Here is a 27066-nt window from a genome sequence, read left to right on the forward strand (position 1 = left end):
AGCCCCTGGCCCCTGGCCCTGGATTCTTATTTAACAACTGAAAATAAGGAACTCTTTGCTTCAAAATATCCTTCAGTTCCACAGACTGGCAAGTTGTGAATACTGGGATGGGAAGAAGAGGGGGAAGGAAGAGAGAGGTGGGGCAGGGGGCCTGGGGGTTGAGCAAAGGAAGCAGGTCTTCTGCCGCTGTGTGCTAAGCAGAAAGCAGGTGGAGTGGGCAAATAAGACCAGTGTAAGCAAATAATGAAGGATAGAATTAAAAGGGAGAGTATGATCCTGCGGGGGAAGCAGGACACACAGCAGACTCATAGAATGGCAAACGCCCAAAACAGCACTCCTGCCTCAGAATCAACCCTTGGGACATTCGGATCTGGCTAAAAGGTCCATGAGAGTCTCACAGGCATGGAAAGCCATGACACGGTGGCAAAAAACAATCTAAATGAAAGACCCTGGTGAACAAGACCCCAGTAGAAGGAACAAGCCATCAAGGAGAGAGGCGCCTTTCTCTGAAGGGAGGAAGGAACCTCCACTGTGACACGGCCTTGACTAAACAAGTTCAGAGTCGGTGAACTCAAGGGGCTTCCATAGCCTAGACGGCTCATAGCAAGAGTCTCGGGTGATTGCGGACGTCATAAATAAGAGTGCCAATTGTTAAATCAACAACGGGAGTCACTGGGTACATGCTCCCCACGTAGGATCTCTGTCCTTAATGTGTTTTACTATGAAACTTAAAAACACTACTAGTCAAACAATACCCTATACCTTGTGTGGTTGTGTGAATGCAGCCTGTTGAAATCCTTGCTTAGTATATACTAAGTTGATCTTCAGTATATGAAGGTAATTAAAAATGAAACTCGATAAAGGGTGGGATGGGAGAGGGAGAGGGGAGGGCCACGGGAGGAAGGGAGGTTGGGGGGAGGAGCCACAACAATACAAAAGTTGCACTTTGTAAATTCACATTTATGAAATAAAAAATAAAAAAGAAAGAAAAGAGGTGGAGTGGGACTTGCAGGAGGGCGAGAGGCCTGGAGGAGACCTAGGTGTTGGAAAACAATCTCACAGTATACGGGAGTGAGAAAAAATGCTTTGAAGATTTAATTATTTGTATTTGAGAGACACAGGGAGAGATCACATTTGCTGGTTCAAGGGTTGAGGCTTGGCTTTGCCAGGCTGAAGCTGGGAGCTAGGATTGAGTCTCCCACGGGGGGGGGGGGGGGGGGGGGGGCAGAGAGGCAGCTACTTGATCCATCACTGCTGCCTCCCAGGGTCTGCATTTAGCAGGAGGCTGGGATTGAGGGCAGAGGGGCGGAGCCAAGACTGAAACCCAAGCGCTGGGATTTGGGATGCAGGCATTCCAACCCTGATGTGAACTACTAGGCCAAATGCCCACCCTGAGAACAATTCTTATCCCAGCCCTTGGATGGACCAGTAGCTTTCAGCCCACTCTTTACAGCTTCTAACCTGCTCCTTGTCTTTAGGCTTCCGGAAGCTGTGCTCTGAGGGCATCAGGTACAGAGGTTATTTTTTGATGGTGTATTGTTGTTGTTATTGGCTGACCCTAGCTACACTGCATATCTTTATTATTATCTAAAAAGAGGGGCTAAGAGCGACCCTTTGGGGCTGTGCAGATTAAATGGTTCTGTATGATACAGCGCTGGGCGCTTAGTAAGCCTTCAGCAAACGCTGCCTTCATAGTCAAACTCACTCAGCGTCGGTTTTGTTTTGTTTCAATTCCCAATCTGTTGTGCTCCGATACTTCTATAAAATACAGTATAAACAGTGTATTAGAACATGTTTCATGTGATTCAACGGATTCAGAATTGCTCTGGTGGGGCAGGTGTTTGGGGCAGTGATTAGCCACAGCTGGAGATGACCACGTCCCACTCAGAGTGCCTGGGTTCAAGTCCCAGCTCGGCTGGGATCCAGCTTCCTGCTAATGGGCACCCTGGGAGGCATCAGGTTCTGGCTCAGGTATGTGGACCCCTGCCACCCACCTGGGAGAGCTGATGGAGTTCCCGGCTCCTGGCTTTGGCAGGGCCCAGCCCTGGCTGTTGCTGGCATTTGGGGAGTGAACCCAGCAGATGGAAGATCTCTTTCTACCTTTCAAATAAATGAAAACTTTTTTTTTTTTAATTAAAAAAGTTACTCTGTCACATTTCTGTACTAAGTTTCTCCATGCACGTCCTGGGGATTGGCTGGCAAGCTTTGAGGCCGGCACCAGCCCACAGCCACGCTGGACGGCGCGGGTTCAGACATCCCATGATCTTGAGATAGGAGCATGCTCTGGGGAGGAAGCGGGTGACCCTGGGCTTGAAGGGCGCCCAACCAAGGAGCTGAGGGAGCGCTGGGCTGGACAGGTGGGCAGTGTGAGGCGGCGCGGAGGGACGGGGCGGGGCCCCAGCGTGGGGGCGGGACTGGGGCGGGGTCCCAGCTCGGGGTGGGCAAACTTCCGGAGGTGCGCGCCGCTCTCCTTAGGTGGGGGCGGCCCTCTGGTCACGTGCTCCGCCTTCAAAGGGCCGTCGGCCGCCTGTCACAAAACGGGAGCAGAAACAATGGCACCTTGCAGCTCTGTCTCGCACCTGCTGTTTGTCGCCTTATCTCACCCTTCATCCGGTGACAGCCCTTGTCCCTTTCAGTGGCGCATGGTGTCCCTTTGAGAGGGAGGGTCATGCGTTTTATTTCACTGGCCTTTTTGCTGGTGTCAGTCGTGCTACCAGCGCTGTCCGGGACAAAGGCCATTGTCCACGTGCTGGGACATCTGTAGGAGAGGACCTGCTGTGTGAACAGGGACGTAAAAAACAACGTTGTGGGCGCCTTAGACTGTGCCGGCAATGGGTGACGGTTTGAACCTGGTACTTCACTGTTTGGCCATTGCCTCAAAATATTCGTTTTAAAACGTATGAGGGGGGTAGCAAAGGATCTGGTCATGGTCATCCCCAGAGTGGAAGCCTCCTGTGACCGTGGTCCTGGAGCCACTGTCCAGGGGGTGTCTGCCTTGGGGAGGGCGGTTTTCATGTAAAGGCAGGCCGTCTTGCATGAGTGGCTTTGAGCCCGAGCAGACGGTGGTGGTCCCGGGAGCGGGGAATGAGTGGCAGCCCCAGGCAGGTCTGAGAGCGCTGTCCTGGCAGCACAAAGAGCAGCATGAGTAGAGAAGGCCAAGCAGACGCTCCTAGAGACTGCTTGGATTAGCACTTTAATTCCCAGGCCGATGGCTTCCTCGGGAGATAGCAGCGAGGGTGGGATTCATTCAGCAGGTGTTTATGGGGCACTTAGATTGAATGGCAGGCCTGGTTCTCACCCTGGCTGCCAGAGAGGGGCAGTGGGCACGGCCCCTGAGGCCCATCAAGAAACCACACTTGAACTCAGACCCAGCCTGCCAGACTCCTGGCTCCCACATCCCAGTTGCCTTTGCTGTAGTGGTAGCAAGGCTGGGAGGGGAAGGCAAGAGATTCACCCAGGGGAGTAAAACCACCTGCCAGGTGGTATGACGTGAGAGAACTCCAGAAAGTTCCAGCATTGTAACGTGTTCAGGGATGTGCCTGGCTACACGAGTACATCTGCTTCCCACCTCAGCTCTGCTTTGCCTGTTTAGTTATTCCTGGGTTGTGTACGTTAAAATTCCTTAAAAGCAGCAAACCAGTTATGGTTACAAGGAAAGTAGGAGCACCAGAGAGTGCTTCTTTCAGCTGCCTTATGTATTTTTCCTCTTCAGTTGCCTGGGGAGAATTCCTTTTTGGTTTAAGAACTTTGGCTTACTGGGCACGTCACTCATTTGAAATCCTGAAATCCTGGGAATTTGTCCCCAAGTCCTGGGAACCCTGTCCCTCTAACCGCTAAACTGTAGCAGAAAATCAACCCAGAGGGGCAGGTTGCACTGTGGCTAGTGTGCTTTTTTTTTTTTTTTTTAAAGGGTGCTGAAGTTGGTGCAAAATGTGCTCTTCTCTCAGCCCTGGGCCCTGCCTGTGCTGCGCGGGTGCAGGGCCTCGTCCAGGGGAGAGCTGCTCTCATGTCTTGCCTTGTTTTTCAGAGGACTTTGGGAAACTGCTGCTCGCCGAGGCCCTCCTGGAGCAGTGTTTGAAGGAAAACCACGCCAAAATAAAAGACTGCATGCCTTTGTTGGAGAAGAATGAGCAGAGAATGAATGAAGCCAAAAATTACCTGAGCAGTATCCTGACCCACGGGAGGCTGCCGGTGAGTTGTCCGCCCTTGGCTGGGGCCTGCTTGCCATCCAGCCCTCCCTGGGTCACTTGGTCACCTGAGCAACAGTTCTCTCCTAGGGTTGGCCCTGCGCCATTCAGTATGGAAGCCACTAGCCAAGTGCAGTGTGCTATGAATTTAAAACATGGCCTGGATCTTGAAGTCACAATATAAAAATGAAAAATGTGGAAGGGCACTATATATTTATATATAATATATATATATTAGATTTATTTATTTATTTCAAAAGTCAGAGTTAAAGAGAGAGAGAGGGAGAGACAGAGAGAAAGAGATCTATCTGCTGGTTCACTCCCCAAATGGCCACAATGGCCAGGGCTGGGCCAAGCTGAAGCCAGGAGCCAGGAACAAAATCCACTTCTCCTACATGGGCTCAGGGACCTAAGGGCATGGGCCATCCTCTGCTGCCTTCCCAGGCGCATTAGCAGGGAGCTGGATCAAAAGTAGAGCAACTGGGAATTGAACCAGCACCCGTATGGTATGCGAGCACCATAGGACCTGCTATGCCACTGAATTGGCCCCCATTATTAACCTTTTATGTTGGTGTCATGTTCAGATGATGATCTTTTGGATATATTGGGTTAAAGGAAATGTTGTTAAAGTTAATTTCAGTAAAATTTTAGTAGAGAGAAAAATTTTAGAGAGATTGATCTCCCATCCACTGGTTTACTCCCCGAATGGCAGCTGGAGCTGGGAGCCAGGAATCCAATGTGGGACCCAAGTTCATGAGCCATCACCTGCTATCTCCCAGGGTACACACTAACAGCAAGCTGCACTCAGGAGTGGAACCAGGACTTGATCCCAGGCCCTCCAGTATGTGGTGTGAGCCTTCCAAGCAGTATCTTAACCAAACACCCATCCCAGTGGAAACTTTAAACTCGCACATACGGGCCCTGTCTATGATGTAAGGTGTATTTCTCTAGGATAACATGTGTCCAACTCTTTGGGCTTCCTGCGGCCATGCCAGGGAAATAAGACCTCAGTGATCCTGTAATGCAGTTGGAATCAGCCAGACATGTAGAGATGGCTAGTGAGGCAGGAACACATGAGCAGGCCCCGTCAGTGTAAGTCCGTGTGCATGTGTTGAGCACGTACTGTATGCCACGGGTTGTGGGGAGGCAGACGGGATTACCGTTGCAACTTTCTCTCAAGCTTCGCTGTTCAAGACTCTTCCACCCATCTGCAGTGCGGACATCACTGGGGAACTAGGGCTAGGCGGGGCCTATCAGGCTAAGGAGGCGGCATGTGTAATCTAAGTTCCTCCTACAGAAGAGCTCATTAAAGTCGGTCAGTTCAACAGGAGTAAGAGAGAATGGTGGGGAATTGGGTGGTGAACAGACATTGAGGCCTGAGTGGGCTGGCTCACCCGGCCAGGAGGGTGGGGCTTGTTTGTAAGCAAGGAGGATGGAAGGTGGAGTGGGGACTCAAGTTTATGGTTGCTGCTAAAAAGCAGTTGAAGGAGCCGCTTGACCCTGGGCATGACCCTAGACCTTGCCAGCCCCCAGGGTTCCTCATCTGCCCATGAAAAAGGTTGAACCTAATTGGTGGTTTCCAAGCTTTTCCCACCAAGACTTTCTTTTGGGTAGACTCCATTATTTAAATATTTAAAATTGGTTTTAAAAATAAATGTGGGCCGGCGCCACGGCTCAATAGGCTAATCCTCTGCCTTGCGGCGCCGGCACCCCGGGTTCTAGTCCTGGTCAGGGTGCCGGATCCTGTCCCGGTTGCCCCTCTTCCAGGCCAGCTCTCTGCTGTGGCCCGGGAGTGCAGTGGAGGATGGCCCAAGTGCTTGGGCCCTGCACCCCATGGGAGACCAGGAGAAGCACCTGGCTCCTGCCTTCGGATCAGCGTGGTGCGCTGGCCGCAGCGTGCCAGCCTTGGCGGCCATTGGAGGGTGAACCAACGGCAAAAGGAAGACCTTTCTCTCTCTCTCTCTCTCTCTCACTGTCCACTCTGCCTGTCAAAAAATAAATAAATGTGATTTGGGTTTATTCTAAAAACAACTGATTAATAAACAAGCAATTTGAGTGGTAACTAAAGGTCTTTGCCTTCCATATACTGTTCTGTGTTCGCTCCCATCCAGAGTGGAGTCCTTGTCTGTGTGCACCCCATGTGCCTTTCTTTGTGTGTTTACAAACACACACACACACACAGAGTTTTATTTTTTTTTTTTTAAGACTTATTTATTTATTTGAGAGGCAGAGTTACAGCCAGAGAGTGAGACACAGAGAGAAAGGCTTTCCATCTTCTGGTTCACTCTCCAAATGGCTTTAACGGCCAGAGCTGGGTCGATCCAAAGCCAGGAGCTTCTTCCGGGTCTCCCACATGGCTGCAGGGGCCCAGGCCCTTGGGCCATCTTCCACTGCTTTCCCAGGCCATAAGCAGGGAGCTGGATCAGACGTGAAACAGTCAAGACTTAAACCAGCGCCCATGTGGGATGCTGGCCCTGCAGGCAGAGGATTACCCAACCCCAAGAGCTTTCTTTTCAGAATCATAGGACACATATCTGCTGCTTTTGACTGAGAGCTTTCACATGGAGCTTTCTCCATGCCAGTAACCTCATTCTTTGTATCAGCTGAACAGTATCCACATGCATTGTTGTACCAACTGTTTTTTCTACCAACTGTTTTGTCTACCATTTATTAAATGCAAATTTTACCATGTTGTATTAAACAAAGACATACATGGACACCAATAACTTGGAGAAATTCTCTTCATCCAGACCCAGAGCCAAACACTTGATATTGATCAGAATAATAAAATATCAGGAAAATATAATAAAATATACAAATATCAGGAAGTAAAAATATTAAAACTAGTTTGTAGGATTCTCTATCTTAGGTCGTAAGGGTCAGGGTGTTGCTGGGGTGATTTCTCTTGGCAGCAGGTGCAATCTCAGACGGAGTCCCAGCATGCTGCGTAGCTGTGGTGGGTGTGGGAGAGGTGGGAGAGGCCTGGGACTGAGACACATCCTCTGGGTGCTCTGCCATCCTGTCCAGCTTGTTTATTTGGAAGACCATGAGAACAAGCCACTTGTCCTAACTCCTTTTATCCTTTGAGCTCCAGCCATTGCACCATCCCATCAAGGCCTGCCGGTCACCTTCTGCAGTGGTATTTACTGTTAGTCCCATTCTCAGACTGCAGGGTTGGAGAACACAGGAGGTAGCATCTAGCCAAGGACAACACCAGCAGGTGCAGGACATGGCCCCAGGCCTGTGTTTCTCTGCATCCCATGCGCTCATGCTCACTGCCCCGTCTTGGGGCTACTTCCCCAGGTCGTAGAATGGGAGTAAAATAATGACCGAGGACCTTGGGCTGATGTTAAGGAAGGTATGGCATGCCTGCTTTCCAGGCCTCAGTTCACGTGCAGTGTTTCGTCATCTGTCCTGCCCTCCTGGGGAGTCACCTGGGCGTCTCCGTGAGGTCATTCTTCCCTTTGTATTGGCAAGGACAGTGAGTTGGCAGGGCCAGTGAGGCAGAGAAAAGGCAGGGGACATGCTGATCCCACAACAGAGGGGGCTGTTCCCCTGCCCAACTGGCTTCCTGTCTGGCACCTTTCCGCTGGGCCAGGCCTGGGGTTCTCTTGCTGTTGGAGTGGCAGACCAAGAATATTTTAAAAGCAGATGCACAATTCCCACCATTGTAGAAAGCTTTTTTTTTTCCTCTTAATATTTATTTTATTGATTTGAAAGGCAGAGTTACAGAGAGAGAGAGAGGGAGGGATAGACAGAGAGAATGATCTTCCATCCACTGGTTCACTTCCCAAATGGCCACAATGGCCAGGGCTGGGCCAGGCTGGAGCTAGGAGCCAAGAACTCCATCCAGGCCTCCCATGTGGGTGGCAGGGGCCCAAGCACTAGGTCATCTTCCGCTGCTTTCCCAGGTGCATTAGCAGGGAATTGGGTCAGAAGCAGAGCAGTGGGACTCGAATAGGTGCTCCAGTGTGGGATGCTGGCACTGCAAGCTGCAGCTTCACCTGCTGCACCACAGTGCTGGCCGCAGAGTTTAGATGACTTTTCACATTGTCAAGTGAGGACACTAAAAAAGAAAAGAAAAAAAAAAAAAAAACCAGCAATACCATACCATCTTCTCTAATCACCCCATAAAAGATACCAGAGGCAAGAGGAGTATAGCTTCAGGACTACGAGCAGCTTTCCAAGAATAAATTCCGTGCTGTGAAGCATTTCTTGCATTGTCCTTCAACTTGGCCAAAGCTCTGTTGCAACTTGACCTTGGTCCACCAGCAGCCATCCCTGGCCGCACCCTGCCGTCGAGCCCAGTGAGCTGCCCTCTCCCCCACGTACAGTGGAAGGGAATGATAATACTCTTACTCATGTCCTGTGTTTATCTCGCGTCTTCGTAAAGGGAAATGCAAAGCTGTATTCTGGACTTTGCTCTGCGAACACACGCTGCCACGCTGTGACGGAGGCGAAGTGAATCCAGGCCCTGCTGGCCTCCTTGCCTCTGCCCTTTCCTCCACTTCTGCCGAGGACAGTGACCTGGCAGGCTCTCTCCTGTCTGTCCCACGCTGCTGTGACCGTGGCTGCAACACTCCACCAGGGCCCTGGCCCAGTCCCTGACTCCCTGCTTGTGTTTGGAGTAGGTGCCGGAAGTCCCGAGTGCGCAGCCTGGCCTAGGGCCTTTTGGGGGCTTCAGGAGAGAGAAGACAGGGCCCAGGCTGCGGACTGCCTGGAGTTTAGCTGGGTGCACAGGACACACAGGCATGACAAATTAGGGGCTGGGAGAAATTTCATTAGAAGCCACAGTGTAGGATATGACTACAGGCACAGAGAGGGCAGCTGTTGGCCTGTGCCTGGGCATCGGAGGCTTCCTGGAGGAGGGGAGGGTTCTGAGCAGGGTCTGTGGCTCATGGCTCAGGGTGGGGCTGGGGGTTTACTCAAGCCAGGGCTCCTGGTGGGGGCGGGGTGGAAGCCTTGGGGCAGGAGCCTGCTGACGTGGTCCTCGTCCTTGTAGCCGCAGTACATGTGCGAGGCCATGCTAATCCTGGGCAAGCTGCATTACGTGGAGGGCTCGTACCGAGACGCCATCAGCATGTACGCCCGCGCCGGCATCGACGGCATGTCCATGGAGCACAAGCCCCTGTATCAGATGCGGCTGCTGTCGGAGGCTTTCGTCATCAAAGGTAGGTGTGGGTGCCCGCCGGGGCTTCTGGCCACCACCCCTGGCGTGTTCCGCTCGGGCCCCAGGTGCCTGAGCAGGCAGCGGCTGAGAGAGCATCATGCTGTGTCGAGGGTGGGCCTGCAGGGCCACGTGTCCAGGTGCTGGAACCCCATGAGTGCCCATGCCCACAGCAGCTTGGTGCCCAGGTAGGGATGTCAGACGACTCAGGTTCTCATCCTGGCTCTGTTGACAGCAGGATTCCAGATGTGTGCCCTCGGGCAAATGACCTCTTCACCTTTCTTGGCCTCAGTTTACGTCTCTGCAGTAATACGGGGCTGTAATTCCTGTCCTCCCAAGGTTCCCGTGACTAAGAGGTGTCACTTGTGTAACCAGGCTGAGAAAGACTTAACTGTGTGCCCTCTCCTCGCCAGGCTGGCTCTGGTGGCTGACACCAGCTGCACAGCAGGTGCCTGGTGTACAGAGGAGTCTGTTGCTCTTCCGGGGTTTGTTCGGTGGCTGCTGTGAGCAGCACAGGGAGTGTGTGCTGGATCCAGTGGTGACTAGGGCATAACCAGTTCCTGCACTGGGACAGGGACTCGGGGTCAGTGATGTAGGAATTTTATGGGAGGACTGTGGATGGCCCAATGGAGGAAGCACAGGGATCTTCAGAAAGTTCATGGAAAATGGGGGTCATTTTCAAGAGTGCGTGGATTTGAAAATTTTTGTGTGAAAACTTCCAATTGCATTTCCCGTGAACTTTTGGAAGTACTCCCATGGTCTCACTGAAGTGAGCTCTGCATGGGTTCAATGTTAGTAAAAGCACAGCCCCAGACTTCTTGCCTTCTATGGACCCAAAAACCCTGTGGTGGGTCTGAGAGGTGGGCCCTGGTGGCAGTGAGGTCTCAGGAGCCCCTCGGCCCAGGCTGGTGCCGGGAATCATCTCTAGTCCAGCACAAACCAACCCCCAGAGAAAAGTCTGGAAAGGCCCCCTGTGGCCCTCGGGGGATTTGGTGCCTGCCATTGTAGAGAATGTGTCTCCTTTCCTGTCCTGGGTGGGAACGTTTTCTCCATGTTATACCTCGAGAAGCTGAGGCCCAGAGAGGTGTGTGGCTTGCCCGAGTTACCCAGATGCACGTGGAGCCAGGACTAGAACCTCTGCTCTCTGATGTTGGCCTTGGAATATGAGGCAACTCCCCTCCCGTGCCCCCACATTCCTCTGTCTCCTCTGGGTCCCAGTAGGTATGACACTGACCTTGAGGAGGGCACCTCCTCCTTGACTTTGGCCAGGGGCAAGGGGCTTCCTGAGGTTTGTTTGTGCACCTCTGGGTCCTTGGGGTCCCTTTGCTCACCAAGTCCAGTGAAACCCGCCACGTTAGCATGCTGGGCGGGCCCAGCACCAGCTGCGGGAGGGCAGGTGCCCAGGTGGGAGGGTGCAGTCTGTGGGGGTCTTCTCCCTTTGCTCTCTCATTCCCCTCTCTGCGCCTCTGGCACAAGCCCATCTCCGGGAAGGGAGGGTCTTCCTTTGGTGTTTGGGCCTCTTGGGGCTCTTGGAAGCCATTTCTGCCATGGGCGCCCTGAACCAAGCACCCTTCCTTGGGTGCCCTTTACGGCCTCTTCCCTGGTGACCTGGCTCAGTCCGTGTTGCTCCCTGTCTCCTGCTCTCTACTCTTTCCAGCATGCCTCCAGCTTCTTGGGGGAACACAGTCCTGGTGGTCAGAGGTCCTGCCGGGGAGGTAAGGAGCCGGTGCTGCCGGCCTGGGCTGCTTGGTCGCCAGCTATGCTAGTGCCCTGTCCCTCGGTCACTGCACGTGGCCTTCCCTTGCCTGCCTCCTCTCCGCCTGTCCTCCCTGTCCTGCTGCAGTGACCTCACCTGCTGCTTGGCATGCTTGACCCATGCACAGGGCAGCCAGGGTGTGCATGATGTGGGTCTTCCTGGGTGTGAGTGGGTGTCCCCATGCAGAGAGCAAAGGCCAGGCCTGGAGGGGATGAGGACGGCTGGTCGTTGTCCTGATCCATTTGTGAGCATGAGTGTGGTGGCAGCAGAGGGATCACACCCCTCATCTCACTGCATGACCTTGCACCCCCATGATCCGCTCCGCGTTACAAACAGGGGCCAGCTGGTGGAGCACAGAGTTTGTCTCAAGAACGCCTGGCTGGAGGGAGGAAGACAGGGCCCCACATGTCGCCAAGCTGGGGCCCTGAGTGCAGATGTCTCAGCATGGGGCTGCTGTTCTCGTTTGGAGCACAGGAACAAGCCCTGGGTCTCTCCACCCCCTGCCCCGACAGACACAAAACACACTCGGCTCCCCCTCTTTCCCCTTAGGAGCAGAGGGACCCACTTGGCACTGTGACCCCTGCCACATCACTTGCAAGGACTCCACCTTCCTCTGAATGGGGAGTGATGTGCACCTGTGTGTTAGGGCCAAAGGTGCATCCTGATCCTCAGGGAGGTCTTTAGATGCCAGCCAAGAGCTTGAGCAAGGGGAAGCTGTTGTGGCCTTGGGTTTCCACTACCCGGAATGCAGAAACAGAGCCAGTTAGAATTGCATACTGGGGATGGCACTGTGGCATAGTGGGTTAAGGTACCATCTGTAGTGCCTGAATCCCATAGGGGCTCCAGTTTGAGTCCTGGCCGCGCCACTTCTGGTCCAGCTCCATGCTGATGGACTGGGAAAGCAGCAGAAGATGGTCCAAGGACTTGGGAGACCTGGATGATGCTCCTGGCTCTTGGCTTTGGCCTGGCCCACCAGCACTGGCCATTGTGGCCATTTGGGGAGTGAACCAGCGGATGGAATATCTCTCTCCCTCTGTTTCTCTATCTCTGCCTTTCAAATATGGAGATAAATATTTAAAAAAAAAAAAAAAGAACTGCAGACTCTCAGGCCTCTCTCCACCCTGATAGCATTCTCGGGTGATGGGCGTGCACATTGGAGCAGTACCGCGATGGGAGATGAATATTTGTTGATTGATGGGAGGTGGTTGTTGTGCCCATTTTGCAAATGAAGAAACTGAGGCTTGCCCCAAACTCATGCACCCATAAGAAACATGGGTGGCATGCACCCATAAGAAGATGGATGTCTTCTGCCTGGAGCAGAGGAGCCCACCTCTGCTGTGATCCACCTCTGCTGTGATGGGAAGGAGAGGACAAGTACTCTGAGATAGGTTCACGCCGGCAAGGGCTTTCTCCCCTCCCGGCCAGCTTCGCCCTGGGGTGAGTAGGAGCTCCGGCCCTGGTGAAGCCCTGAATCACTTTCCCCAGAACCTGCTTCCCCAGGGGCAGTGCTGTTGCTGGCTGTGGCGTTCAGAAAATGTGCTGTGGCTGGTGTTGTGCAGTGAGCTAAGCCTCCACCTGCGACGCCAGCATCCCCTAAGACTGCCACTGATTCAAGTCCTGGCTGCTCCACTTCTGATCCATCTCCCTGCTAATGCACCTGGGAAAGCAGCGAAAGATGGCCCAAGGTCTTGGGCCCCTGCACTCATGTAGGAGACCCAGGTGGAGCTCTGGGCTTCTGGCTTCAGCCTGGACCAGCCCCAGCTGTTGCAGCCATTTAGGTAGTAAACTAGCAGATGGAGGATCTCTTTCTCTCAGTGTAACTTTCAAATAAATATGTTTTTTAAACTGTGCTTATGCATATATTTAAATTTTTTTAACTGTTTATTTTACTTGAAAGGTGGAGAGGGAGAGAGAAACAGATCTTCTATGCACTGGTCTACTCCCAACATGTCCATAGCAGCTGGGGCTGGGCCAGGCAGATGCCAGGAGCCCAGAACTCTATCCAGGTCTCCCACACAGGTGGCAGGGACCCGGCTACTTGAGCCGTCACCTGCTGCCTCCCACGTTGTGTGTTAGCAGGAAACTGGAATTGTGAGTGGACCCGGGCGTCATCGTAACTGCTGTGCCAAACGCCCACTCTGCGGTTGTGTATTTTAACCTAACCTTGGTCATGTTGATCCAGAATGGAAGCTGCCCCTCTCCTCCCCTGTTCCTCAGGCCGTGCCATGTCCTGGCCCATTGTGACCTCTGCCAGGAGCCTCTGGCTGTTCACCACCAGCGTTCTCTCCTGCCTCCCTGCTCACTTGCGCTGTTACCCCGCACATGCATGCCCCTGCCCCCCACAGTAAGAGGTCAAGGTCTTCCTCCCACCGAGAGCCTGGCCTCTCCTGGTTGAGTCACCCCAGATCCCTGGCCCAGCTCTCACAGGACAAAGTCACACTCGCCAGCAGTTGATTCAGCAAGCACCTGCTGCGGATGCAACAGTAAAGGGTCCCTGCCTTGGGGGAGGGGCAGGCAGGCAGGTGAGCAGAGCCTGTTCCTGGCGTGATGTGGCTCTGGCAGGGGTGGGGTGGGGGAGCACCTCTTTGGGAGGAGGAGCTAAGCATGGGGTGACTGTGGCAGAGCCACCTAAGCTGCCTTGCGCCCCACTTTCCTGCCCAGGCCCTGTTTGCACAGGTTGTAGCCCCGGTGAAGTCTGGAATTTGGAAAAGGCAGGAAGGGGAACCCCGCAGCAGGGGTCGCTGTGTGGTTTGTCGCTGGAGCAGGGTGGCAGACTTCCTGGCTGTGGTGTCTTCACTTGTGGCTGCCCCAGTTCTGTCCCTAGGGGGCTCTGCCTTGTCCGGCCTTGACTCTTGACCTTTGGCCCACCTTCCCCTCTCCCCGAGGGGAGCGTTTGTGAAGAGCCCATTCTGGGCAGCTGCCCCACTGATGGGAGTGGACCCCCCGAGATGACGCAGGAGCGGGGCAGCTGAGGCCTCGTTTGCCAGCACTGGGGTCTGTCTGGCTCCACGGCTCCTGAGAACTGCCTGCGAACAAGCTTTCGGGTCCTGGGCTCCACACATGAGAAAACCACAGCCCACACTCGTGTGGGCCTGGAGGGCTCTGTCCTGGCCGCAGCTCTCAGGGCTCTTCTGGGCTCTGTAGCCCTTGGGTTAATGGGTGCCCTGGGGGCACAGGCCCATTGTCCCGGGGGAGCCCCAGCAGGGGCTCCTGGTGAGGTCTTGTGGCAGTGCCTGTTTTCGGGCCTTTCCCCAGCCCCAGCCTTCTCTCCTGATGGGGTCCAGTCTCCCTGCCTCTTCTGGCACTGCCCTCAGGGATTTCCAACTCCAGTGATGACGTCACTCTCCGCCGCATCTTGGGTTGTTGTGTACGGCAGAGTTCCTTGGCCAAACCTCGTCGTTTCCGAAGGGCTGCAGAGCGAAGCTTGTGTGGCTTATTTTCTGTAGGCCTTGCCGTGGGCTGCATGAAGCGCCCATCATAGGCTAATACCCTAGAATGTTCTACCATATGCCTGCGAACGCCAGCCGCTTTGGTGCAGTCTCCGCTCCAAGTGAAAGTGGTGCTGCCCGTGTCCTCTTTGTGCCTCCCGTTTCCCAGCTGGACGATAGCGACATCCTCACTGCCCGCCCTGATCTCGGCCCGGCCAATCACGTATTGCAGGAATCGTCTGCTCTGAACCGTGCCTCTGGAGATCCGCATCGCCAGACCTGGTGTCATCACGACACAGATGCAACTCCAGCCAGCTGGAAAAGTTAACACCGGAAAGCGGAGAGGACTGGATATTTGTAGGCCCGCGTAGCTCGTAGAACAGCATCAGGCATAGCTGGATCCTGGGGCTCAGAGTATACAAGGCCTCTCTTTCTCAGCAACTCCAGGTTAAGTGGTCCTTACAGCGTAGCACTCATAGCCTCAGAGGAGGAAGTACCAGGAGAGGTTCTCGTTGACCTGGCTTGATCTCATGCCCACCCCTGATATGGATACTAGGATGCTGGGTCAGTGCCAGAGGTGTGGGATTGCCCCAACCTGAGCCTGGGGGACTGCATTGGAAGAGAAGTGATCAGGGTGCTGAGAAGTGTGGAGGGCAGGGGTCACATCTGTAGTGGCAGGGTCAGGACCGGAGCTCTGCCGTCTCTGACTCCAGTCGTCGGGCCTGTCCCTGGCATCCCAGGACTGCACGTTCAATGGAGCCACAGTGCTGCAGAGCGGGAGATGAGGGCACCCCAGACAGCTGTGGCATCTTCACAGGTGTTTTGGGAGGTGAGCCTGAGCTTCAGGCTGAATGCAGGAGGTGCCTTCTGGGTGGAGGAAGTCAGGAGGAAAGTCCCCGGGAAGTGATGGGGAGGAGGGGACTTTTGTGATGGTGGGGTGCAGTTACATCTTCCGCAGTTACATCAGCGAGGTGGCGTCAGTATGGGAAGGATTAGAAAAATGAGGGTGAGCACCAGATAGGCCCTAGGAGAGGGAGCTGAGAACCGAGCACGAAGACCTGGGTGCCTCTTTTTGCTGGTTTTCTAGAACCTTCTTGGCCCCAGGTCACTGCACCATAAGGTACACTGCAGTCCGTTATCCCCCAAATTGGGCTCACCTCTTGGTCAGCACATTGCCTGGGTTGGTCTTCTGTAGGATCTGGAGCAGAGAGATCTGGGCTAGACCTTAGGCCCATGCCCGTGTGCGTCTGGGGTAGCACACGGTCCTCTTCTGTAGCTCTGAGCCCTGCGGGACATTGCCCAGCTCTGGTTGGCATCAAGGATGCTTCAGGGCCTGCCTGCCCCTGCACCATCCCAGGCTGCCCCAATGCGGCCCGTTGCTGGCCCCAAGGGCTGTTCTGTGGCTCCTGCTTCCCGCCCCTCTCCCAGGCCTGTGTTCTTTTTCTCTGGCACTAGCTCGGGGTGCTAAGGACGTGTCCTGCTGCGACCCCTCATTGGTGCCAAGTTCTGGCCCCGGGCCATGTGTCTGAGCCTTGCCGCCCTTCTCTCCTGTGCGTCCGGGGAGGCCGCAGCCCACACTCTGGGCGGCACTGGAGAAAAGTGACCCCAGTGCACAAAGCGCCCTGCAGTGCGCTGCTGGACTGTGGAGCTGCCGGGAAAAGTGAAAACTGAACTGCACCGAGGTAGCTGTGAGGGTGATTGTCTGCAAGTCCCTCTCCTCGGCCCTTCGGTAGTCCTGGTTCCTGTTTTCCTGTTCTCCCGTGGCGCCTGCAGCCCCAGGCCGTTAGCTCTCATCTGTGATTTTGCGGCTTATGAAAACTTTTACAAACATGAGGCCAGGATACGGTGGCATATTTGTTTCTCGCGTTTTTTTCAGCGCTGGTATGGTCGGAATGAGCTGTTGATTTTGGCTTCCTTCTCTAAGGGGCATGGGCTATGCTGTGGGGAAAAGGGTCAGCCCTGGTGGTCCTGCTGCCCCGGCCCTCAGGCTGGGCCGGGAGTGGGCGAGAGGTTGGCTCCTGGATGCAGAGCATGAGCAGGCCCGCGGGGTGGGGGCTGTCTCGGAAGGAGGGTGACTGTGTTGGCTGAGGTTCACCGAGCCTTTGTCCAGTGCCTTTCTGGGCAGAGAGGCATAAAACAGGGTAAGATGGGTCTTCAGCCGGCCAGAGCAGTGGGACTAGATGGTTTTCACCGCACCTCGAGAGGGAGACCTCGGGCTGCAGCCCTAGGAGTCCATGCTGTCTCCCTGCGTCATGGGGGCTCCTTCTGAAACCAGCTGGGGGTGTGGAGTGAGGACACGGCCTTGAAGCACAAGTTTGAGGTCCTGCCAGCGAAGACAGCTGAAACACAGCCATCAGATCTTGGAGCCACTACAAGCCGGAGATTTGGGGAGCCCTGTCGGGTCACTTAAGGGAATGGAAGACACATGGAAGTCTGAGCCAAGAGACCTGGATCCAGTCTCAAATCTGGCATTTTTCGCTGGGGGCCTTGGAATGAATCTGCCCTGACTCTCGATTTCTCATTTGCAACCTTGGCAAAGACTTAGACCCCTTCCCAAAAGGCCACTGTGAGCATCCCTTGGAAAGCGAATTCTGAGAGCACGCATTCTGCTCTTTATCATGCTTCACTCAAGTTGTTTAAAGAAAGACTTACTTGATTTATTTGAAAGGCAGAGTGACAGAGAGGGAGAAATAGAGAGAGTAAATCTCTCTGCTGGTTCACTCCCCAAAGGGTCCTAATGGCTGGGGTTGGGCCAGGCCAAAGCCAGGAGCCCTGAACTCCATCCGGGTCTCCCACAGGGGTGGCAGGGACAAGCACTTGGGCCATCTTCTGCTGCTTTCCCAGCTTCACGAGGGAGCTGGATTGGAAGCAGAGCAGCCGGGACTCCACCTGGCGCTCTATAGGCTGTGGCTTCACCCACTATGTCACAATAATACTGGCCCGTTTCATCTGGTTTAATGATTGTGGCCACAGTCTGAGCTAGGTGTTGTTAGCAGTCTCATTTTGTGTTTGGGGAACTTAGATCTCTATAAAGGTGCTATATAAACTTCCAGACTTTTTCCCTTTTGGTTTGTGTTTTTCAGACAAAATCAGCTTACATAGTCTTGTTTATAATCTTTTTAAAGCTAACATTGATGTTTTGTGTGCCATTTGCTGGTCCACGTCAATATCTCTATTAAGTAGCTTTATGGCTTTTCACTGTGAGAATCTATGCTGATTCTGTGAACTTCCTCATTGGACCTGTGTGCTAAATCTTTTTTGTTTTTTTGCCATCGTAAACAATGCTGCAGTGGAGATCCTTAAAGGTAAATTTTTGCATGCATCGCTTTTTTTTTTTTTTTTTAAAGATAAACTCCTGGAATTACTGGATCAAAGAATGTGCATGTTTTAGAAACTTGAATATAGAAGTCAAATTGCCTGCTTTTGTTTTTCATTGAGAAGAATTGTGTTAAAACAGATGTACCAGAAAAATGTACCGTCATCACCATTTTTATGTGTGTAGTTCAGTACTGTTAAGCCATGGTTATGCAACCCATCTCCACGTACTTGTCATGTTACAAAACTGAAACTCCATACCCTCTAAACAACAGCATATCACTCCCTCTTCCCCCAGCCCTGGCAACCACCTGTCTGTTTTCTGTTTCTGTGAATTTACAGGATCAGGCAGTATTTGTGTGTTTGCGTGTGTGGCTTATTGCGCTTGCTATAGGGTCCTGGGGCTCGTCCGCACTGGACCACGTGTCAGGTGCCTGTCTCCGTGGGGCTGAGCAACGCCTGCCAGTGGACGCCTGCTCCTTCCCAGCTCATGGCTGCTGTGAACGGTGCTGCTGCGAGCATCGGTGGGCTCACATCTCTTCAAGGGAGACCCCGCCTTCAGTTCTTGTGTGTGTGTACCTGGAAGTGGGATGGCTGCATCACATACGTCTGCTTTTCCCATGGGTTGCCCACCCTTGAGCGTGATCTGTGAGGGTTCTCCTGCCCGTGGCCTTGCTGAAGGGACATCACGTCCTTCCTCCTTTCCCACGGTGCTCAGCTCTGGCCTTGGCCCTCTGTGGGTGCTGCGAGTGCCTGGTGTTCTTTGGCTGTCTGGGGAGGCAGGTTGGGCCAGTGGGGTCCATGTGTCTGTAGCATAGGAGGCTTCAGGTTCTCCGTCTCTGTCCCCAGGCCTCAAGGCTCTCTTTGGGCTGGGCTCCCCAACAGGGTGGCTGCCTAGGCTACCATGAGTCATCCCGGGCTGTGCCGGGGCCGCTTTGCCTGCAACCCAGAAGTTCAGAGTTAAGGAGAAACCAAGTCGTCATCTTGAAAGGGCTTTCCCGGGGCTTGCTGAGCTGGCTCTTTGTATAGAAAGGCCCCTTCTGCCCATGGCAGTCACGAGGCAGCACCAGGCACTTTGTGGTCGCCCCACAGGGCTGCATTTCATTGCTGGGCTCCTCGGAGGCTGGGCGCAGGAGCCACTGTCCGGCCCTGGCCATTTGTGCGGTAGTGCCCACAGGGCAGAGGGTGCGGGGACCCCAGGGCAGAACTCTGGTGGAGGGTCCCCCGCAGACACAGGACAGGGGGCCTTGGTGTCAGTCAGAGTGAAAGCAGGTAAGGATGCCCCTGTGGATGGCAGAACCCAGTGCCTGGCTGCGACCCTGCGTGGAAAAGCCATGGTGGCTCCAGAAGCCTTAGGTCTGGTGACAGTTACCTCCCGGACATTAGTTTAGCATTCTTTCTCTCCCCTGTGAGCTTTTATTACCCTGAATCACAACCACTTCCTTTGAATTTTTTATTATTTTTTAAGGATTTATTTTTCTACTTGAAAGGAGAGTGACAGAGAGAGGGAGGGAGGGAGAGAGATCTTCCATTCACTGGTTTACTCCCCAAATGGCCACAACAACCAGGGCTGAAGCCAGGAGCCTAGATCTCCCTCCCCATCTCCCATTTAGGTAATAGAGGCCCAAGGACCTGGGCCATCTTTTGCTGCTTTCCCAGGCTCATTAGCAGGGAGCAGGGAGCTGTGGGTATATGTGAGTTTTTAAAATTTTTCTTTATATCCCATTGTGTGTGTGTGTGTGTGTGTGTGTATATATATATATATATATATATATATATATATATTCGACAGTTTGCTTACCATTTAAAAATATTTATTTTATTTTCATCTACTTCAAAAGCAGAGCGACAGAGACAGAGACACACAGGGATCTCTTGTCTGCTCATTTACTCCCCCAAGTGCCTACAAAAGCCAGGGCCAGGCTCAGATGGGATGCTGTGTCATAGGCAGCAGCTTAACACGCTGTACCACAATGCCGGCCCCAACCACTTCCTTTTAAAAAGGCATTATCTCCATTAGACAGACTTTTCTAAGTGAGACAGACAAATCCCAGTGTGTAGTTTGACAAGTCAGATTTCAGTCAGTGCCCATGCCAGCAGCACCCTTCTCATGCTATGGACCATTTCCATCACTCTAGAAAGTTCCCTCAGGTTCCAGGTAACCCCTGTTTTCAGTTAAGATAGGTTCATTTGTCCTTTTGAATGTCATGTAAATTAAGTCATAACAGCATGTGCTTTTTGGATCTGGCTTGTTTTGCATAATATAGTTTTGGGGACATTCATTCATGTTGTGGGTATATGTGAGTTTTTAAAATTTTTCTTTATATCCCATTGTATATATATATATATATTCGACAGTTTGCTTACCATTTAAAAATATTTATTTTATTTTCATCTACTTGAAAAGCAGAACGACAGAGACAGAGACACATAGAGATCTCTTGTCTGCTCATTTACTCCCCCAAGTGCCTACAAAAGCCAGGGCCAGGCTGAAGCCAGGAGCCTGGAACTTCATCCAAGTCTCCCATGTTGGTGGCAGGGGCCCAAGTGCTTGGGCCATTATCTGCTGCCTCCCTGGCTGCGTTGGCAGGGAGCTGGAACTCAAACTGCCCTCTGATACAGGATGCAGATACCCCAAGTGGAGGCTTAGCCCTCCGTGTCACAGCACCCACCCCTACCAGGTTATCGTGGAGAGGGAGAAACCCCACTGGGCTGTCCACTCAGCGTGGGTGAATATGCCTGTTCATCTTTGTGTCCATCAGGAACTTCCTGCACACTAGGCCCTCTGCTACCACTGTGGTGCAGAGATCAATCGGGAGTGGGCAGAGAGGGGCAGGTGCTTGGCCCAGCAGTGAAGATGCTGCTCAGGCCACTCAGATCCCATATCAGAACGCGTGGGTTCAAGTACCAGAAGGTTCCTGATAGTGCACACCCTGGGAAGCAGCAGGTGATGGCTTGGGTAGTTGGTTCCCTGACACCCACATGGGAGACCTAGCTGAAGTTCCAGCTCCTGGCTTCAGCTTGGCCCAGCCCCTGCTGTTGTGGGCATTTGTAAGAATGAACCATTAAGGGGCTGGCATTGTAGTGTAGCGGATTAAACCACAGCCTGCCGTGCTGGCATCCCATATGGCCACTGGTTCGAGACCCGGCTGCTCCTCTTCTGATGCAGCTCCCTGCTAATGCGCCTAGGAAAGCGGCAGAAGATGGGCCAAGTGCTTGGGCCCCTACACCCACATGGGAGACCCAGAATAAACTCCTAGCTCTTGGCTTCCACCTGGCTCAGCCCTGGTACCTGTGGCCATTTGGGGAGAGAACCAGTGGATGGAAGACCTCTCTCTGTCTCTCACTTTCTCTCTCTAACTCTGCTTTTCAAATAAATAAAACAAATCTTTACAAAACATAATGAATCAGTGGATGGAAGATCTCTGTCTCTCTACCTTTCAAATAAATAAATAAACGTTAAAAAAGAAGAAGAGGAAATGAGCCGAGAGCACAATGACAATGAAGGGAAAAGGCCCAGGCGTGGGAGATGAGCTGACACGTTCTGCTGGTTCAGCCGGTCAGGCTTCCCTCCACCTGGGAGGGCGTCCGAGAGGAGGTGGCTTTGCTTTGAGCGCTCAAGGTGGATGGGCTGTAGAATTCTCAGAGACAAGTGTAGGGGGCACATGAACCGCAGTGTGTTTGTCCCATCCTCCTGCAAGGTGGCCAGCCGCCTGTGTGGGCAGGAGGGCTGGGCCAGCCGGGCAGTGAGCAGCACAGCCGGCCTCCTGCTGCCTCTGTTCCTCCCACCGTAGTGCCCTGCAGTGGGGAGCTCATCCCTCCTGGTTGTGGCCCATGTGGCAGGAGGCACAGCGACACACGGTGACCCTGCAAACATCGTCTCTGTGTTGGGCTCTGTGTCCCCCTGCCCCCGGACTGGGGCACCTGACCTTTGCACTTAGTTACACCCCGGCCTGGCAGAGGGCAAGGCCACTGAATCCAAATGCGTGGAAACTCTATCGCAATCTAACCCAGAAAAACAGAAGTGATTCCTCAGATTTGCAGACGTGCCGGGCCTGTTGCTTTCTCATCCATCCAGCCAGTGCTTGTCCAGTACTCACCACGTGCTGCGTGGGAGGAGATGAACAGGATCAGGTTGATGTCTCAGAGGAGCCTAGGGTCTGGAGTGGTGAGACAGGACCATATAAAATAGAGACCAGGCTTGGAGGTGGGACTGGCTGATTATACCAGGGAGTAAGAAGGGCTTCACAGAGGAGGCGGCACGCAGGGGCTCAGAAGGTGAGCAGTAGTCCTGTGTGGACTTGTGAGGGGGTGCATTCCAAGCAGGAGGAAAACCCTGAGCAACTCAGGAAGGTATCCCCCCACCCAGCAGCTGGGAGCAAGAGGTTGAGAGTGGATGTGGGAGAGGGAGTGGGAATGAGAGAGGGGGACAGAGAATGGATAGGGATGGGTCCTGGGCGGCCTGGTGTGGGATGTCAGGAGTTTCAGCCTTCCCCTGTAGCAGTAAGGACCCCGGAGCGCCTTAGAAACAGCCCCAGAAGCAGTATGCAGGATGGATGGCAGTGGGGCGGCTGGAGGCAGGGAGCCCAGCTAGGAGGCCGCTGTGGACATCCACTCCAGAGACAGAGCCTGAGATGAGGCGGTGGAAGGGGGTGGAGATGTGCGTGCTACAGGCCCTGTCTTCCGTTGGGTGTGGAACTCACAGGGCAGGAAGTAGCTCACCTGGAGTACCTGCAGCATGTGAAGTGTGCCATGTTAGGCCTGAGGGAGAGTTGGACACCGATTCTGCCCAGGTTCCCCAGGTCCAGCCAGAGCAGTACCCTCGTGGGGCCTGTGTTAGCGGCAGGTGACAAGTCCAACCAACTTTGACAAAGTGAGGAAGAGGGGGAGGCAGGGGAGGAAGAAGAGAGAAAGAGAAAAGAAAGAAGGAGTGGAAGAGAGAGTGTTGGGCTTTAGGTTGTACACTGGAAATTTTCAGCAGGGAGAACTTCAGGCGAGGCTGAATCCAGGTGCCCAAATAGCATCTTTCAAAATTCACCCTTTCCATCATTTCTCATTGTATGTGAACTTCATTTTTTTCATGACTTTTTATTGTCTTTTTTAAACCTGATACATACAATTATTTTTCTTTACAGCATTAATTTCTAATACACGTAACAATGCTTTCTTTTCTTACAGATTATTTGTTTAATGGGGGGAGCAGTTACTTGTTTCTTTTGGGCTTGGGAGCTATGCTTTAATTTTAATAATTTACATTTTTTTTTAATTGTGGCTAAAACTACATTTACCGTCCGAGGCGTGTTTAGTGTCCAGCCGAGCAGTGCTGTCTGCATTCGTGTAGTGCAGACTGTGTCATTTTAACACAGGCCTTCCCTGACCTGTCCAGGCTGACCTCCGCTGCCAGCTGAACAGCCCTGGTGCAAAGAGCAACAATATGAGACTGCTTCCCATTGGCCCAGATTGAGTCACATGTTTACCCTTAGCCAATCACAGAGCCCTTCATGATGAGCTCTGGCATCGATGGCCAGAGGCAAAGTGAGTTGCCCTTACTGAAGAAAATCAGGAAGCAAACACAGCAGGTGTCCACTCCAGGAAGGGACAGGGGCACACTGAACACAGATAAACCTACGTGTGTGGCAGAAATGCATGGTGTGCTTCACTTGAGCTCCTGCCATGTGCAGTGCTGGCTTGGGGTCGGGGCAGTCACCCACGCAGAGTCCAGGGCGAGGGAAGAGCTGCCCATAGATGACCACGATACAGAAGAGGCAGGGGTGAGCACCTGGAGGCTGGGTGCTTTTCTTCTGAGCACTGGAAGGAGGAGGGGTCAGGGGCGGCTTCCTGGGGAGCTGGCCTGGGAGCTTCCCTGGGTGGGAAATGACCCAGCGTGATGCCTCCTCCCGGCCCATTGCTTGTTCCCGGCCACTGCTAATACCACCACTGCTTTAGCTTCCAACCTGCCCCTTGCAGACGTCTGCCTCCCGCTGGCTGCCCTACAGCGTGTGTCCCCCTGGAGAGCGCCCCCAGGGCCCATGGGAAGGGCCTGCAGTCGGGGGTCCGCACAGGGCAGGTCTGAGGGGCTCCCTTCCTCCCGCAGGCCTCTCCTTAGAACGCCTTCCCAACTCCATCGCCTCGCGCTACCGCCTGACCGAGAGGGAGGAGGAAGTGATCGCCTGTTTCGAGAGGGCCTCCTGGATCGCTCAGGTGTTCCTGCAGGAATTGGAAAAGGTGAGCTGGGAATAACAGCCCCACGGTGGCAGCTGCCGTCCATGGAACACCTGAAGCCATGGACGCCCTACTAAGCCTGTAAGTCACCCATGGGCAAATTGGAAACAGGCACCTCCTCCTGCTCCGCCAAGATACCCGCCTTCGTGGGCTGGAGAGCTCACTGCAGTACATGCATTTGGTTAGGAGACTCTCTACTACCAGGAAATAGTTGTGGGTTTTTAATTTTGTAAATATTTATTTTAAAAGGCAGAGTGGGTCGCGCCGCAGCTCACTAGGCTAATCCTCTGCCTACAGAGCTGGCACACCGGGTTCTAGTCCCGGTTGGGGCACCGGTTCTGTCCTGGTTGCTCCTCTTCCAGTTCAGCTCTCTGCTGTGGCCTGGGAAGGCAGAGGAGGATGACCCAAGTGCTTGGGCCCTGCACCCGTGTGGGAGACCAGGAGGAAGTACCTGGCTCCTGGCTTCGGATCGGCGCAGCACGCTGGCCATAGAGGCCATTTTGGGGGTGAACCAATGGAGGGAAGATTTTTCTGCCACTCTTGCAGAGTGACAGGGGCTGGCGCTGTGGCACAGCAGGTTAAAGCCCTGGCCTGAAGCACTGGTTCTAGTCCCGGCTGCTCCTCTTCCAATCCAGCTCTCTGCTGTGGCCTGGGAAAGCAGTAGAAGATGGCCCAAGAACTTGGGCTCCTGCACCTGTGTGGGAGACCTGGAAGAAGCTCCTGGCTCCTGGCTTCGGATCGGCGCAGCTCCGGCCGTTGCGGCCATCTGGGGAGTGAACCAGCGGATGGAAGACCTCTGGTTTACTCCCCAAATGTCCACAACAGCCTGGGCTGGGCCAGGCTAAAGCCAAGAGCCAGGAATTCCATGTGGGTCTCCCACATGGGTGGCAGGGATTCAAGCACTTGAGCCATCTTCTTCTACTCCCCAGGCACATTAGCAGGGGGCTGGCTGGGAAGTGGAGCAGCCAGAACTAGACCTGGCAACTAAGCCCAAGTGGTGGCTTAACTCTCTGTTCCCCAATACCCCCAGAAAATAATATTAATAAATAAATACAAATCCATGCTGTATGTGAGGGACTGGGAAGTCTTTGGTGAGCTCAACTTGCACAACCAAAAGTCCCCTTTCTTTCTTTCTCCCTCCCTTTTCTAAATTTTATTTATTTATTTATTTATTTATTTATTTATTTTGACAGCAGAGTTAGAGAGAGAGAGAGACAGAGAGAAAGGTCTTCCTTTTTTCCATTGGTTCACCCCCCAAATGGCCGCTACAGCCCCACGCTGCACCGATCCGAAGCCAGGAGCGAGAGAGAGGGAAAGACACAGAGAGGTCCATCTTCCATCCACTGGGTCATTCCCCAAATGGCTACAACTGCTAGAGCTGAGCTGATCTGAAGCCAGCAGCCAGGAGCTTCTCCTGGGTCTTCCATGTGGGTGCAGGGGCCCAAGCAATTGGGCCATCTTCCACTGCCTTCCCAGGCCACAACAGGGAGCTGGATTGGAGGTGGAGCAGCTGGAACTTAAACTAGCACCCATACAAGATGCTGGCACCTCAGGCAGAGGCTTAACCTACTGTGCCACAGAGCCGGCCCCTGACAGTCCTGTTGCAATCCATGAACTTGTGTACCCCTCACAACATTCCTACGAAGCAGGGGTGGTAGTTGTCACTGTTGGGCAGATGAGACTAGAGGGAGTGCATCACTCTCTCACACTCCCCTGTTGATGGAGTAGAGGCAGGCTGGCATCCTTCCCTATTCTCAGGAGCTCCTTGCCTGGCCCCTGGGCAATGACTGGTCTTAGGCCCATTGTCCAAGCTTTGGGGAGGTGAGCAAAGAGCAGGGCCCTGGTAGTTCTCAGGCCCCTCGTCTCCCAGCTGCCCCAGGCCCTGGATCAGCTGTATGCAGCGGCTGGATTCCTGGAGGCAGCAGCATTCATGGTAGCAGTGGGGGAAGGGGTTGGGGAGGAGGGTCCCAGTCTTTCCACTTTGGAGGGGCTCTTGGATTAATGGGGGGAGGACAGGTAACCTGCTCCACACTGAGTACCTACGGTGGTGTCAGGCTCCACTGTGCAAACTTTACTGTGGCCCTGCAGCCAGCCTGTAGGAACCCTCGTGTCAGTGGGATCAGGTAGCCACTGTGGTTTTCCCCTCTTACAACAGGGAAACTGGTGCTCGGAGAGGCGCCCCAGAGCTTCCTGGGGTTCATACAGCTCATAAGTGGTGTGGGCAAGATCCAGACCCAGGGAGCACGGCCCGACTGCCTGTGGGGGAGACAGGGCTGGGGCTGAGGCCTTCTGCGTGGTATATGTTGGGCAGGTCCTGGAGCAGTGCAGCTAGGACCGGTGCCCCGAGGGAAAAGGTGGCCATGAGCTGAGAGTCCACGAGACACTGGAGCCTCTCCCACTTTGACCCGTGCCAAAATGTCGGCCCAGCTCCTGGTTTTGTGATGGGCTTTTTTGGGGGTATCCACGTCAGCCCAGGCCAATTTCCCTAGCACAGGGGTTCTGGCCCCAGCACTGGGGACATTTGGGCTGGCTTGTTCTTTGCTGCCCCATGCACTCCTGGAGGTCTGGCAGCGTCGCTGACCTCTACCATCAGATGCCAGCAGCACAACTCCAACAATCCCAAATTGCAGGCCGTCTCCCCGAGCGAGTCCCTCTGCTAGCTTGGACTTAAGGAGGAAGGGGGCCGTGATTGAGGGGCCTAGCAAACACAGGGCTGCAGTGCCCTTCCTGTGGGCATGGATGAGCTGGTGTCGGCCAAGGCCAGGAGGATCACCGTGTGACAGCCAGGCTTCACGAGCTCTTCCCACCAGACCCGCCTGTGCTTTGGAGGAAACCCAGTGCATTCTCAGGAATGCTGCGTCCCTCTGAGAGCCGGGCGCTGAGGTTTTAAATCCACTTTATTTTCTGAAAGGTAGGGTGAATGGCTCGTTGGTTTTTTCCCCTGAGATTTTTCGCTTAGCAGGGTGGCATGCTGAAGGCAGGCCCGTCTTG

At 53.8% G+C, this 27066-nt stretch overlaps 1 protein-coding gene across 3 annotated transcripts in view; it reads left to right on the forward strand.

Annotated features, from left to right (window-relative positions):
- TTC7A (tetratricopeptide repeat domain 7A) overlaps nucleotides 1–27066 on the forward strand; it is a 132173-nt gene that overhangs the window by 32966 nt on the left and 72141 nt on the right. For 2 of the 3 annotated variants that reach the window (XM_062209395.1, XM_062209394.1), the window contains exons 2-4: nucleotides 4028–4191; nucleotides 9190–9358; nucleotides 23948–24078. In XM_062209395.1, the coding sequence (XP_062065379.1) occupies nucleotides 4028–4191; nucleotides 9190–9358; nucleotides 23948–24078 (464 nt within the window). Of the gene's footprint in view, nucleotides 1–4027; nucleotides 4192–9189; nucleotides 9363–10971; nucleotides 11070–23947; nucleotides 24079–27066 lie in introns of all 3 variants that reach the window. The other variant, XM_062209396.1, reaches the window with a different exon arrangement.

The sequence above is a fragment of the Lepus europaeus genome, chromosome 13 (genome assembly GCF_033115175.1).
Source record: "Lepus europaeus isolate LE1 chromosome 13, mLepTim1.pri, whole genome shotgun sequence".
Taxonomy (NCBI): Eukaryota; Metazoa; Chordata; class Mammalia; order Lagomorpha; family Leporidae; genus Lepus; species Lepus europaeus.